The 16,126-nt window shown below is 46.2% G+C and overlaps 1 protein-coding gene and 1 long non-coding RNA gene across 2 annotated transcripts in view; one reads left to right on the forward strand and one right to left on the reverse strand.

The window, feature by feature from the left end:
* Positions 1-16,126, forward strand: part of TTC33 (tetratricopeptide repeat domain 33) — a 202,859-nt gene that overhangs the window by 98,873 nt on the left and 87,860 nt on the right. The window contains exon 3 of the mRNA XM_044276705.1: positions 12,586-12,667. Within this exon, the coding sequence (XP_044132640.1) occupies positions 12,586-12,667 (82 nt within the window). The remainder of the gene's footprint in view (positions 1-12,585; positions 12,668-16,126) is intronic.
* The window catches only part of LOC122925189, a 29,021-nt gene that overhangs the window by 469 nt on the left and 12,426 nt on the right, over positions 1-16,126 (reverse strand). The window contains exon 2 of the long non-coding RNA XR_006387552.1: positions 130-225. This is a non-coding gene — a long non-coding RNA (uncharacterized LOC122925189). The remainder of the gene's footprint in view (positions 1-129; positions 226-16,126) is intronic.

Consider the following 16,126-nt stretch of genomic DNA (forward strand, 5'->3'; position numbering starts at 1 on the left):
TCAGCTCGGGTGCCCAGTGTTAAGAAGACCCCCAGGGCAAAGAATATGGTAGGTGATTTTTAGGCAATCGCATGTTCTTTAGTGTACAGAATTTACTAAGTGGGAATGTAAAAGTAGAAATGAAGATACCTTCTAATATCGTGTACATTCTGGCGCGGTTGTCACGATTTATCCGTATCCGCCTATAGTGACCATATAGACTCATCTGCAGACTCGTGGGAGAATCTGTGAAACAAGAATTTATTATTATGTTCCCCGTTCTTATTTCTGCCCCCTCCATGTTTTCTTTGGATGCAAATCATGAGCAGTGGACCCTTCAAGACGAGACATAATCCATTAGTAAGACAGGAGGATCCTGCAGCTACTTTTCTGCTTCCATGACCCTCATACCATGCAACTTAAAGGGGCCGTCTGCTCAGCTAAGGCTACTTTCACACTAGCGTTCCTGCTGGATCCGGCAGGGCTCAGCAAAAACGCTTCCGTTACTGATAATACAAGCGTCTGCATCCGTTATGAACGGATCCGGTTTTATTATCTTTAACATTGCCAAGACGGATCCGTCATTAACTCTATTGAAAGTCAATGGGGGACGGATCCGTTTTCTATTGTGTCAGAGAAAACGGATCCTTCCCCATGGACTTGCATTGTGGGTCATGGCGGATACGTCTTGCTCCGCATCCCAGGACGGAAAGCAAACCGCAGCATGCTGCTGCTCTCCAGTATGAGAACGGAATGGAATGTATTTTGGAGGATTCCGTTTCGTTCAGTTACGTTTTGTCCCCATTGACAATGAACGGGGACAAAACTGAAGCGTTTGTTTCCGGTATTGAGACCCTATGACTGATCTCAATACCGGAAAATATTAACGCTAGTGTGAAAGTAGCCTAAGAGTATAGAGTAATACATTTGTCTGCATTATACAGGAAACTTGCCAAGTGCACAATTTGGCTGTGACCCCCTTCTGGCCGATGGTCAGGTGAGCGGAACACGAGCTGTACTGTTGTGATCATGTGATCGGCTCTTTCCCCGCTAAGACAGAGCACGTAGATCATTTGGACACACTGACTGGTTACTGGCATACAGTGCTCCAAAGAAACAAGCATGGCCGCTCCACTCATTCTCTATGGGACTGCACTTGGCCATCTCCAGCAGTCCCATGTAGGTTGATACTCGACTGCTGCTCCATTCATACAGAACGTTGCCCCCATTCTCATGGTAATGGGATCCATGTAGCATAATAAGATTTAGAGAAAATCAATGCATTAGTGGGACCGCCAATCCCATAGATTCAGACCTACATGTGTCATAACGAGCCTCCTCCCTTCCTTATCAGGGGCACAGTGCTGATATCTGGTCTACCTTCCAAATATAAGACATCTCTTTCCTGGGTCCACAGTAAATCCCAGTCCACTTCACGTCTTCGGTGAGCCTACCATCTAGGAGCTTTTCCTGTCCAGTACCTGATTCTGCAGGGGTGAGACGTCTGTCTGAGTCTCTTCCAAATGGAGAAGATTCTGGTTTGGTTTTTAGGCCAACTCATGTTAAAAGCACATTATAAAGGGCCTGACACTGACTTATAAGGCAGCTGGACCCAAAAGGTGGCACCAGAGAGCTTGTTTTCTTGCCTCTGGAGGAACCACGTTGCATGCCTTTTTTTTCCCCAGGGAGCATTGCAAAGCCTATAAGACTCCCTACACCAAATTGTTGTTCACCACAAGGAGAAACTTTATTCCTCAAGACCTCCATTCGTTGTGTAAGAGAAGAAAAGTCACAATAGACAGTAACGACCACCAAGGCTGTTTCTTGGATACTGTGTAATGCTTCATTTGCCCTGAGGGGGAGCTGCAGGGAAACTCTACACTTATTCCCACAGATTGCAGCTGATCTGGACATGGAGACAACATGTTATTGTTGGATGATCCTGTTAACTTAAAGGGATTTCTGAAGTGGACAGCCCCTTTTAAAGAATTTTACCGTAGAAAAGTGTTTCTTGGTATAAGTTCTGTTCAGCTCATTTTAGTTATGGGTGTCAGCCAACATGACTTCCATCAGAGCTCCAGTATGGATTGTGGCCTGCTTTCCAAGACTCCCGAATGGAAACTCTCTACCTTGTGAGGGTATAGTCGCATATATGCCGGGAAAATCTTTATGGGTCGGTGGGTGATGTATGTCAAAGAGGCTGGCCCATCTGGGGCATTGATGACCTATCGCTAGGCTCCACCATCGATGTCAGGTGCTCTCTAAAGTACACGCCATGCACTGCGCTGCATGCTCTCCGTTCATTGCTATAGGAGTAGCATTTGCACTTCTCTTTTCGGAAGAGGTGGACGGAGAGCTCACTGCGCAATATAATTTTCAGAACTCCCATAGCTGTGAACGGAGGGCGGCTGCACATGCGCACCTGCTCTCTGCTCAATTCGGGGTCCAGTTCTGGACATAGGTGCGGGTCCCGCCTCTGGGACCTCTCCTATCTGACATTGCTGGCATATATCGCTAGGATGGGAATACCCCTTTAAGAGTGGTACACCAACATAGCACTTTCAGCTCAGTGTGAATATGCCCTTATCGCCCATTCTTACAGAAACAGATGAGGTGGATGAAGAGGAAATAGATGTCCATTGTCTTCTTCTCATGGGCATCGGGTCATGACGACACCTCGGCGAGGAAGGAACTCTGGCCCGGTAGTAGAGGATGAGTATCAGTGATTCAGCGCCATGCTCCTGTATTCTCCATATGACTGCAGGTTAATGTCGGCATTTCTTGGATTGCTGCCTGATGTCCTCCGAGCCCCCGCGTATGATAACTGCTGTCTATAGATATCTCTTCCGTTGATGTCATCCTGCTTCTCCAGACACCACTTCTCTCTTATTAGTACCGACCCGGAGTTGTATTGACGTCGTTCAGCAAACGTCAGTTTTGCTCTCCTGCTGGATGCCATCATGTTTCATGGTCTGGTCCTCGAAGAAGCCTGGAAAGATGTCAGTCTGGCTCCCTCCCATGTTCACAGCTGTGTCCTGCGCGGAGATTTGTATGTAGCTGACTACCCTGTAGTGAATGTTAGAGGAATAGAGGAATGGAAGTGTCATGGATGATCAGATGGATGCCTTCAGAGAAGAGGAACTGGAACAGGTTTGCTACCCCCATGGTGGAGAAAGCTGAGCTGGACCCACTGATACAGCGGGTGTTCAGGTCCAGCTTCTCCATCCCATGATCCCTGGTGGGCACCACTCTACAGCATCTCGCAGCTCGGCGTTGTGGGGTTGGGGGAGTCACCCCCCTCAGGGTTATGCCCAGATGGCACAACCACTTTAAAGGTTACCTGTCTTACTGAGGGCAGCATAAAATAGTGACAGAAATGCTGATGTCAGCGGTGTGTCACTCATGAGCTAAAAGCAAGTGGTTGCCGAGAACCAACATCATAATCATTGCAGCCCAGGCCTTGAAAAGAGTCAAATCTACCTGAGAAGAGTCATGGTCATTCATAATCTCCTGCACTGTCACCCATCTGCAGTTCTCTCCTAGAGAGAAAGAGAGAAAACTAGGTAGAAGACTGTCAGCCATCAGCAGGTGGGCAGGAGAGCAGGAAGTCATGAATAACCAGGACTCTTCTCAGGTGGCCGTGACTCTTTTCCAGGCCCAGTCTGCAAGGATTGTGATGTTGGTTCTCGGCAACAACTTAATTGTAACTTATAAATGACAGACCGCTGACATCAACTCACCTGTCTGTCCTTTATACGGCCGTTAGTATGGGCAGAACAAAGGTGATGACAGGTTCCCTTTAAGCCTCTTCGTTGGCATGGGGCTTTTATTTAAAGCCTTTATGCTTGATATAAAGGGATTTTCTCAGTTTAATGTAAATTAAGCTTAAAGGGGTATTCCGGTGGTTGGACGTTTTCCCCTATCCACAGATACAGTCCGCTGCCCCTGGTGCTGCATTTATCTCTAGGGAAATTCTGGAAACAGCAGAATACAACGCTCCGCTATTTTCAGATCTCGGATGAATGGAGCAGCAGTTCTTGTGTATTCCAATTCTGCTAGTTGTCAGTGAATGAGAACACTGTTGTTTCCCTTCAGGGGCAGTAGTCCTGTCCAAAGTTAAACCGCCCGGACTCCAGACTGATACATAGTAATAAACTAGCAGAGTTGTATCCAGTCTAGACAATGCTCTGTGAGCTAAACAGCCCGGACTCCAGACTGATACATAGTAATAAACTAGCAGAGTTGTATCCAGTCTAGACAATGCTCTGTGAGCTAAACAGCCCGAGCAGAGCATTGTCTAGACTGGATACAACTGTACTAGTTTGTTACAATGTATCAGTCTATAGTCCTGGCTGTTTAGCTCACAGAGCATTTTCTAGACTGGAAACAACTCTGTTGGTTTGTTACAATGTGTCAGTCTGGAGTCCGGGCTGTTTAGCTCACAGAGCATTGTGTAGACTGGATACAACTGTGCTAGTTTGTTACAATATATCAGTCTGGAGTCCGGGCTGTTTAGCTCACAGAGCATTGTCTAGACTGGACACAACTGTACTAGTTTGTTACAATGTATCAGTCTGGAGTCCGGGCTGTTTAGCTCACAGAGCATTGTCTAGACTGGACACAACTGTACTAGTTTGTTACAATGTATCAGTCTGGAGTCTGGGCTGTTTAGCTCACAGAGCATTGTCTAAACTGGATACAACTCTGCTAGTTTGCTACAATGTATCCGTGTGGAGTCCGGATTGTTTTTAGCTCACAGAGCATTGTCTAGACTGGATACAACTGTACTAGTTTGTTACAATGTATCAGTCTGGAGTCCGGGCTGTTTAGCTCACAGAGCATTGTCTAGACTGGATACTATTGAATCCAATGAGTGTTCCCATTCCCTTACAACAAGCAGAAATCTTGAAATTGATGAGGAATGAAAAACAAAGTCTACTGAAAATTTATAAAACTATTCATTTTTAGGGTAATTAACCTTTCTTTACATAAAAGTAGAAAAACTCCAAGAATATAAAAGTAATAATCCTAGCAGCGGTATAGTATAGTGTTATAAAACATGACTTATCCAGCCTCTGTGGTCCGCCACCGGTGTTTGCATTCCAGGAGTGATGACTTGTTGTGCAGTGACTCTGCCCCTGCGGCCGGCGCTTGGTCAGGGCACGGATTTGCGTCAGTATAGAGCCCCCGGCCGGTTTTCATCAGGTTTACAGTATTACAAGGTCGGTCTTATCACCCGCTTCCATCTCATGTGCATCCCACAGAGGGACAACCAGTGCATTGGATGATAGCATTCCATTAAGGACAGGAAGCGCCCGCGCTAATGTTTGGTTACGCTTAGTGGTCATTGCCCGGTGCTTGTCACAAACAGATGTGAAGCACTTACAGCACCGCAAGGTTTTCTATTTATCCTTCCATATGGAGCGTTTTATGTGCAGAGCGAGTCATCTGGACGTATAATGCGGGGAAATGACGCCCCTGCGTCCTGCAGCACGGTCACGTCTGCCGATGTTTGCTGTGGGAGCTGGTGACAGGGCATGAGTTATTGTCAAGATCTAATAAGAATCATTTTATTTAAAGCGCCAACATTTCCCGTATCGCTGTACAATAGATTACAGGTGGGGATGAGCGAATGAAACATCCGAAGTCGATTCGCATAAAACTTCGTTAGAATGCTGTACGGAGCGCTCGCTGTGTCCAGTATTCTAACAAAGTTTTATGCAAATCATCGACTTCGGATGTTTCATCCAAGGTTGATTCGCTCATCCCTAATTACAGGTAAACATCAGGAGAGAAGGTCCGTAATGGTGCGACCTAAGAGGAAAGGAGAGTAACAACCAGGTGTAGCAGCTGCTGCGGGGCCCATCACACAGGGGGCCATTAGTGACGATTCTGGGAGGGGTTGTGCAACATTGAATGTAGCCCCGTGCACTGCCCCTTCTTTGTTCTTTTCTCAGCCACGCGGGCACATATCAACATGGACCAACACAGATCTGTCTTTAGCCGCCAAGCACACATTCAACAGGTCAGCCAGAGTCATAGGTACAAAACTGCTGACAGATGCCCTTTAAGGTTCTCTCCACATAGATGCCAACCATGAAAGGGGATTAGCTTTAAAAGTGGGGGGTAGGGTATTTGCTTCTTGGTCTTTGCTGCACCTTTTATAGCACCTTAGCTCCTGCCCGAAGAGTTACTGCATATTCTATACAGTACAGATGTAGCAGCCTTTATCTTGACTCTTAAAGGAGTTATTCCATGATTAATGTAAAAACTGGAAATCGGTCCTCATATTGTCATGTACTCACGTGTCAGCGCTCCCGCTGCGAGCTCGGCCTCTCTGCTGCTGCGCGCTGACGTCTTTCCATTGTTGTGATGACCAGCCATACTGACAGTGGAGCCGGTCAGCCTACCAGAGAGCAGGGACGCCAGTCTAATAATGATCGGCGTCGGCATCCCGTACTCCCTGTCAGCGGGTTATTAGGCAGCAGGTCACAGTCACCTGTGATTGGTATTACTGCCTTACTTGCGGAGTTTCGTGTATTATCCCGATCGTCGACGCTCTGCTTGTTTTCTGACATTATCTTTGACTTCCGATTTTTGCCTCCGACGTGACCTCCTGGTATCTGACCCTATTTTGTATTGGACACTGCTTGATATTTGACTCTGTTTGGCATTGAACTCTGCGTTTTTCTCTCTCCTGGCTCTGACGTTACCCTCTGTTTCTGACTGGCCCTTCTCTTTAGCTTCAGGCTAGGGACTATCGCCCAGTTGGGGGCCACTATTTAGCGTGGATTGTCCCATTAGGTAGGAAAAGTGGTGTGGGTTGAGCTCAGGGCTACACTCTTCCCTACCTGACGCTACACATATAGTACATGACAATTTCTTTCTAACGAAGCTAGAGCCAGCCCTGTACCTCGCATGGATCCAGAGATCTCCCCATTCATTGCTCCATTTGCTCTACTAGATGTATTTTAAGCTGTCAGCTCCGGGGATGTGTCCTTTTTCAGGGGGGATTGCTCTGTCTACTGGAGCTGGTGGCAGTTAGAGGATGAAACTGAGCATGTGCGTCCAACTCGGTGAGACGGACAGAGAAATTACAAAAAGAGCAAACAGCAGGTGGCGCTGTACAGAGAGATTTCATTCAATAACTCAGTGGCTATACAACATTTTTAATGACATGTAATTACAAAAGTGCTCAGATTCAGGGGCTGGTTTGAAAACTAGAAAATATTTCATGGGACAACCTGTTTAACTCATTAAATGCACAGTTGCAGCAAAAATTAAATTTACTTTTTTCACGGCTTTAGTTGTGTCACTTTGCTTCAACAGTCTACTTAGTGTCAGGTTAACGTTTCCTACATCTGTAACTTGAATATTATGTATTAGGTTTAGCCTGTACAGTTATATTCACTACTGGCATGTTCATTAATATTTCGGGCACCTTACATACCGCCTGGCAGCGCCACAGACGGCTACATACATTACCCAGACCCTCCTGTCCGTGATTGATGCTCTCGAAAATGGGATGATAAAGAGAATGAAATTTGCAAAAGACAAACTTGCATTTTTCCTGGCCGGCCGGGGGTTTCAGCTCTTCAGTGTAGCCCCCGTTTGATTAACGATGCAGACAGAGGGTCTCTGAGCCCCCACCAACTTACGTCAAGCATGACCCTGAAATATACACTAAGCCCCTATCCTTAAAAACATCTCAGGCGCAGTATGTAAAATACAGACATAGGAAACCGTCACCGGGCTATGGCGATATATCATGTGATGTCCAGATTTACGGGAGATGATGATGGTATGTGTCTGCTGCGGAGAGCTATGGACGTGATCAACCTGCGCTCCGTATTCTTGTATAGTCTGGGATTCTCAAGCTGTCGCGGAACTACTACTCCCAGCGTACTCAGAGTTGTTGATTTGCAATCTCTAGCGGACCGCAGGTTGCCATTGATGAAGGTGTGGATATCAATCTTAGGCCTCCTGCACACGAACATGTGCTTACTTTTGCCGTATTGCGGACCGCACTTGCGGATCCGCATTACACGGGTGCCGTTCCGTGGCCATTCCGCATCACGGATGCGGACCCATTTACTTCAATGGGTCCGCAAATCCGGAGATGCGGAATGATGCGGAACAGAAGCACGGAACGGAACCTTATGGGAGCACTATGGAGTGCTTCCGTGGGGTTTCGTCCCATACTTCTGTTCCGCAAAAAAAATAGAACATGTCCTATCTTTTTGCGGAACGGCCGGATCGTGGATCCATTAAAGTAAATGGGTCCGCTGCGGCTGCCCCACGGGCGGTGTTCTTGCATTGCGGCCCGCCTTAGGCCTCTTTCACACAACCGTTTTTTTTCCATATAAGGGGAAGTTTTTTTGCGTTCCGTATACGGTCCGTATAGGGAACCATTCATTTCAATAGTTCCGCAAAAAAATAAAAATGAATGTACTCCGTATGCATTTCATTTCCGTTTTTCTGTTCCGTTAAGGGTCCATTCACACATCCACAAAATGGGTCCGCATCCGTTCCGCAATTTTGCGGAACGGGTGCACACCCATTCATTTTTAATGGGGCCGGAATGTGCTGTCCGCATTTGCGGATCCGCACTTCCGAATCCATGCTTCCGTTTCCGAAAAAAAAATAGAACATGTCCTATTCTTGTCCGCAATTGCGGACAAGATTAGGCATTTTCTATTATAGTACCGGCGATGTTCGGTCCGCAAATTGCGGAATGCACATTGCCGGTGTCCATGTTTTGCGGATCCACAAAACACTTACGGACGTGTGAATGGACCCTGAAAGATAGAACATGTCCTATTATTGCCCACAAATCACGATCCGTGGCTCCATTCAAGTCAATGGGTCCTCCAAAAAAAAACAAAAAACGGAACGCATACAGAAATGCATCCGTATGTCTTCCGTATCCGTTCCGTTTTTGCGGAACCATCTATTGAAAATGTTATGCCCAGCCCAATTTTTTTAATGTAATTACTGTATACTGTATATGCCATACGGAAAAACAGAATCGAAACGGAAACCCAACCGAAACCAAAAACGTAAAAACGGATCCGTGAAAAAAAAGGCTTGCAAAACACTGAAAAAGCCATACGGTCGTGTGAGAGAGGCCTTAATCAGCTAAGATGGCTCCCATATACTCCAGCTCTCAGACAACCGATAAGTAGTAACCAAACAAAAATTTGCCTCTAAAATAGCAAATAGTCATATTTTTCGACAAAAATCTGGGTGACAACCTTATGACCTCGACTACTGCTCACCCATTGGTTGTCACCCAGCTTTTCCCACAGCCCTGAAAGGAATATTTACTAGTAATGCATTCATAAAGGTGTAGAACACTCCAGCTGTGGTAAAACTACGACTCCCAGCATGCTCTATTCATTTCTATGGAGTTCTGAGAACAGCCAAGCAAGTGTTCATCTTGGGAGTTGTAGTTTTAGCAATGCTGGAGTGCCGGAGATTAGCCATGACAGATGTAAGGGATAAAGCAGGTTTGATGTTCAGGGGCCCGGGAAAGTTTGGTGACAATCCAGAAACAGAACCAAAAAAAAATAATAATCTAAGCAAATATTTGACAAAAGAAAATGATTTTTTATTAGGGGCGGGGCACATTTATTATTGGGGTGTCCTCTTTTAACGATTGCTTTTTGTTAGAAGGGACCCCTAAAAAACTAAATTTGATCATATAATGTATTGGAATTGTGACCTCCAGCGATCAGCTGCTTCATTTTGTTCTAAAGTTGTTCCATTTCCCTGCAGCGCCACCACAGGAGAATTGTGGTATTACACAGTTCTTAATAAGGCCAATGGGCTTTTCATGCGATTCTGAGATGTGACGGGTCCTCCAGAGAGAGATTTTCATAGCTGGCTGATATTCGTAAATTGGGGACCCCTTTCCTTTTCTACACCAGTCAATGTACTTTGTACATTTTGCACAAATGTTATTATTTTCTGGAATTTTTGTAATGTTTGGATGCTCGAAAATCATTCAGTAGACAAAACAAGAACGGGAATTGTGTCCTCGGGGGAAAATACTTTGCATTTGGAGAAATTAAAGTCAATTTTGGTTTCTGACTTCCTGCGTTTGGTGATTGCATGTTGACTTTGGCGGTGGTGCCGGTCCTGGGGGGGGGGGGGGGGTTTACACAATGGTCAAGTCAGTATTTTTTAGAATAAGGGACGTAGAAAGAATATCAGTAAATCTCTGTAAGGATCTGATCAGTATGTAGGAGGACCATTGAGATACGGTTTACTGAACAACCATCCAAGCTGACAGCTATCTGACCCCTCCATTAACATGCAGATTGGCATAAGCTGATATTTCAACCCTGGGTGGCCGGGTGGGGTCATGAGAGAATCAAAGGATCGGGCAGGTAAAAGTCCAACCTGTGGGGGCCTTGTTTTCTTGGTGGCAGACGTCTGGGGATCTTCTGGTAGCTCCCATAGCACTTTTTTCTATGTGATTGCGGTAATCTGGTGGTGCTGAGGATGAGGCAGTGAGCTCTGATAATAGCTGACTTGGGAAACAGATTATGGCATAGATGTGGAATGTCCGCCGGCCTCACCAGGGAATACACTCAGCTCCATGCGTCCATCTCCAGAAACCTTATACTCTTGTAGAACTGAGGGGAGCGGGATTGAGACTGACACATCCGACATTTGCTGGGCCTCAGTGTAGAGCCGTCTTGTGTGTGGGTTTGACCACCATGTGCTCGGTGATGAGCTATGAGAAGGTTGTGTGAGAGGCCCCGACACTAGATCTCCTCAAGGAAGGAGTTATATGAAGGTTTCTCACCATTGAGAGTTACAGATGCAGCATAGCTCACTTTGTCATTCTGCACAACTCATCAGCATATTACAGTGTGTTTCCTATGGTTTGACTGCAGATAACCTACACATGATCTTACCCAGGATCAACATAACGTATAAATGATTCTGCCAAACCTTCCATCACCCCTGGCCACTTCCATCTTCAGCTAGGAAATTACTTCTCTGCTCTCTATTGCAATCAGACCACTGTGGCATCTTGATGTTGTAGAAACCTTCCCAGTGGGAGGACATGGGGGTCTGGAGGAGGACAGAGAAATCAGGAGGAGACATGGGGTCTGGAGGAGACGGATGATTTTGTAGGTGACAGGAGTCTCGTGGTGGACCATTGGGTTTGGAGGGGACAGATGATTCTGGAGTGATGTAGGAGTCTGGTGGAGGACCATGGGGTTTGGAGATGACAGATGATTCTGGAGTGATGGAGGAGTCTGGCGGAGGACCATGGTGTTTGGAGGGGACAGATGATTCTGGAGGGATGGGGGAGTCTAGTGGAGGACCATGGGGTTTGGAGGGGACAGAAAAGTCTGGAGGCAGACAATATTGCAGAGGAGTCTTAAGGGGAGAGGAGTTTGATGACAGAATGGTCTGGAGGGGACTTAGGATTCTGGAGGGATAGAACAGCTTTTTGGAGGACCATGAGGTCTGGAGGGAACTGAGGACTCTAGATGGACAGAGGACTCTGGATGGTAGAGGACCAAGGGGTTAGGAGGGGACAGAAAAGTCTGAAGGATGACAATATGATGGAAGAGTCTGGAGGAGACAGAAGTCTGGAGGGGAGTGAGGATTCTGGAGGAGGACAGAGGAGTTTGGAGGAGGATCATGGTGTCTGTCTGGCACAAAGGAGTCTGGATTAGGATAATGGGCTAGAGCATTCTGGAGGGGAAAAAGCGGGTCTTAAGGGGACAGAATTCAGGAGGGGACAGATCAGTCTGGTGGACACAGAGGAGTCTGGAGGAGGATAATGGGCTAGAGGGTTCTGGAGGGCATAGTCTTCACGATCTGGAGGTTTGCACGTCTCAGCAATGTGTGTGGAGTGTGTCAGCCATGTTTATAGTGGAGATGAATGTAGCTTCGAATGTTCACCATGTTCTCTGTATAAACATCGGCTCAGTCTAATCCAAAGAAGAACCCTGCATGCTTCACAGGGACCTGGAGTGATGGCAACTCCCATCAGATAAACTTCTGGTAAAGACATCACTGATTTATAACGGACTTAATGTTGATTGGGGCAGTTCAGTAATAGAGTAGTCAGACTTTAGGGACTTCGGTGTGTCTGCAGCCCATCTGCTTCCCTGACCGATTCATGCTCCTTGAGGGACTGGTGGTCATGGTGTAAGTGTTGGCATGTATGTAAGAAATTGAATATTTTAAGCAATTATTTTTTCTATTATTTATATGTATATTTTTGGATAACATTTAAGGGGGATTCAGAATGAAGCTTTAGTGCACTTTGCTCTGATCCCCCCTCTTTACTATGAGTTCCCCTAGTGCAGGGCTGGCCAACCTGCGGCTCTCCAGCTGTTGCAAAACTACAACTCCCAGCATGCCTAGACTGCTTACAGCTATCAGCCTACAGCAGGGCATGGTGGGAATTGTAGTTTTACAACAGCTGGAGAGCCACTGGTTGGCCAGCCCTGCCCTAGTGACTCAGGTGATGAGTTCTCCCCCATGTCCTCTCATTAGTATTATTATGGTCTTGTATCTGTTTTATGTGTTTTTTTTTTTTTCCTGTATTGATTGCTGTTTTTGCTTTTTTTTTAGCCACTGGGAGGCTATAAAGAAATGGGATGAGGGGATCAATTTAACCCCAGAAGACGCTGCTCTGTATGAGATGAAGGCTCAGGTACGGTACATTTTGGGGTCAGATGATGTGAGATGTAGTTATTTGGTGGCCAGTATGGATGATTTACTAACACGGACGTTTCTAGTCTTAGTGTACTTTCACACTAGCGTTTCTTTTCTGGCATAGAGTTCCGTCAAAAGGGCTCTGTGCCGGAAAAGAACTGATCAGGCATATCCCAATGCATTCTGAATGGATAGAAATTCGTTCAGTTTGCATCAGTATGCCTTCCATTTAGTCACTGTTAGGCGCTTTGGCCGGACATAATACCGCAGCATGCTGCGGTATTATGTCCGTCCAAAATGCCTGATCAGTCGCCGGAATGCCGGATCCGGCATTAATTCCCATTGACTTGCATTAGAGCCGGATCTGGCATTGCAAAACAACTGAAGGACGGATCCATCCTTCCGGTCTGCGCATGCGCAGACCGGGAAAACTGTAAAAAAGACCAAGACGGATCCGTCCATCCGCATGACAAGCGGAGAGACTGATCCATTCTTGCAATGAATTTGTTGACTGATCTGCACCCGGATCCGTCTACAAATGCTGTCAGTTATCACACTGATCGCCTTATCCGGCAGGCAGCTCCGACGGCATAACTGCCTGCCGGATCACACTAACGCTAGTGTGAAAGTACCCCAAGTCAGATCACATCTCTTTATAAATGTGATCTTCTGGCAATCCCTGCGCCGGATAATCAGATGTATGCTAGCTTATGAGCCGGGCTATATTTGGGCTATAATTTCTGCCAGTTGTAAATGCTTTACGTTTGTCAGACTGTGGCTGTCCTGTCCTGTCCCTCCCGCCAAACCCTGTCAGTGTGCACGGTATTGTGGGTAAATATGCTGCTTACCTGCAAAACTGCTCCAAGAAAAACGCAGGTTGGTGCAGTTTTTAGCGGCGTCCTTGGATGTGTTGTGGCTGCTACGTGTGCACTCCTCTTGGATTTCTAGGAATGCGGGGCCCCATGATGGTCTGCTCCAACTGCTGGTGTGATGATCTGTGGAGCCATCACATACGACACCCCATCGGTTACCCCTAGTAGTCATACCAGGGACACTAACAGCTCAGTGATATGTGCAGGACGTCCTTCCCGGCTAGAGGCCGTATCTCATCTTGTATCCAGGCTAGAGGCCGTATCTCATCTTGTATCCAGGCTAGAGGCCGTATCTCATCTTGTATCCAGGCTAGAGGCCGTTTCTCATCTTGTATCCAGGCTAGAGGCCGTTTCTCATCTTGTATCCAGGCTAGAGGCTGTATCTCATCTTGTATCCAGGCTAGAGGCCGTTTCTCATCTTGTATCCAGGCTAGAGGCCGTATCTCATCTTGTATCCAGGCTAGAGGCCGTATCTCATCTTGTATCCAGGCTAGAAGCCGTATCTCATCTTGTATCTAGGCTAGAGCCCGTATCTCATCTTGTATCTAGGCTAGAGGTTGTATCTCATCTTGTATCTAGGCTAGAGGCCATATTTCATCCTGTATACATGCTAGAAGCCATATCTCATCCTGTATCCAGGCTAGAGGCCGTATCTCATCTTGTATCCAGGCTAGAGGCCGTATCTCATCTTGTATCCAGGCTAGAGGCCGTATCTCATCTTATATCCAGGCTGGAGATGTCAACAGGGTCCTATATTGAAACATTATATCGCTTCATTATCCAAAAAGTAACATTGATTTGTTGAAATTGGGACATAAAAATAAAATAAAAATGAATGAATATGGTTTTGTAACCTACAGATCTGTATCTGAGCGGGGTTTTCCTTTTGTGGCATCAGAATGTATTACTTGCGGTTTAGAATAGGGCTAAAGGTAAAATGACAAAGTCAGCGTTGCTACCCTCTGTAGGATGACGTCCATGTTGCTCTTCCTTCCCCTTTAATAGAATCATCCACTATCAGCAGATCCAATAACATGACCTATTAATTGTGGAATCCTGGGATCATCTGATATCCATAGATCTCTGGAGGCTTATAGCGGTGGGATCATGTTACAGCCGCGTTCAAGGACAAGTCGGAGATTTATTGTCAGCCCGTAAAGTCTAATTCCCTCGTTTCTGCGAGTCCAGAGCCTTCCTGGAAGGATCGCGCCGCTGCCAGAGCTGGAATCCTCTCAAAACAACATTTACATGAAACTCTTCTCCCGTGATGAGAATTACTGTGCGGTTCTCACAGTACCAGGTGGCGGTAGAATTTATCATCCCGGGTTTATTTAGATTCCTGATAGAGATACATTAGTCCCATAAGTAATCCAAAACAGTGCCTTAAACCACCTTCAGCTCTGACCGCTTGGTGGTGCCAGTCACATGCCCACAGTGCCAACCAACCAGTCTTCTCTGGAACTGTTAATAGCCTTTCCATCTGGACCTGGTGATCAAACCAACACCATTGTGTCTCTGTGACTGTACAATAGTGCCTTGTCACAGTGGGCATATAATAATACACATCGTATTTAAAGGGGTTTTCCGAGATCTCTTTACTGATGACCTATACTCTGGATAGGTCGTCAATAGCTGACTGGGGGTCGGGGTTCTGACACCCAGGACCCCCCGCCAATCAGCTGGTTAAGAAGACACCACCGCTCGCAGTAGTGAGGATAGGTCATCAGTTGAAAAAATCTTGGAAAATGCCTTTAAATACCACATGTAATTACAATTCCCAGCAGCTGTAAAACAGGGTAAGGCAATATAATCACATAAGATCACATCCATGTGAATACAACATTAAAAAAGCCAGATATTTGCATACATATAAAGACAGAAATGTGAAAACTAAAAAAAAAATTATGTACACTGGCTAAAATAATCTTATGTGATGCAATCTTATGTGATTACTGTATTTTTCACTTTATAAGATGCACCAAACCATAAGACGCACCAAGGTTTTGGAGGAGGAAAAGAATAATAAAATAAAAATCTTCATCAGACCTCAGATCAGACCCCCAATCTTTATCAGACCCTCAGAACTCAGGTCAGACCCCCAATCTTTATTGGACCTTCCGACCTCAGGTCAGACCCTCAATCATCATCAGACCTTAGATCGGACCTCCAGTCTTCATCAGACATCAGATCAGCCCCCTAATCTTTATCAGACCCTCAAACCTCAGACCAGACCTCCAATTTTCATCAGACCTCGGATGAGACATAATATAAATAAAAGAACTTACCTCTTCTCCTCTGGACTGTGCTGCCACTCATAGGATCCGGCGTGCTCTTCCAGCACTTATTGCTATCTGGTCTTATACCGATACCTTGCTGCACTGTGACCTGATGTCCCACTACGTCCTGACGCTGTATGCCATCGGGACACAGCACAGCAGGCGCCCAGAAGAAGACCAGGGTGTGGAGCGTACAGCCAGCACCAGGTCCACTACGCTCGCTGCTCCCTGATCCTACTGTGAATTAATGAGCACTTCCGTAATAGAAGCACTCATTGGTATTCACTTCATAAGACACACCACCATTTT

The sequence above is a fragment of the Bufo gargarizans genome, chromosome 1 (genome assembly GCF_014858855.1).
Source record: "Bufo gargarizans isolate SCDJY-AF-19 chromosome 1, ASM1485885v1, whole genome shotgun sequence".
Classification (NCBI taxonomy): Eukaryota; Metazoa; Chordata; class Amphibia; order Anura; family Bufonidae; genus Bufo; species Bufo gargarizans.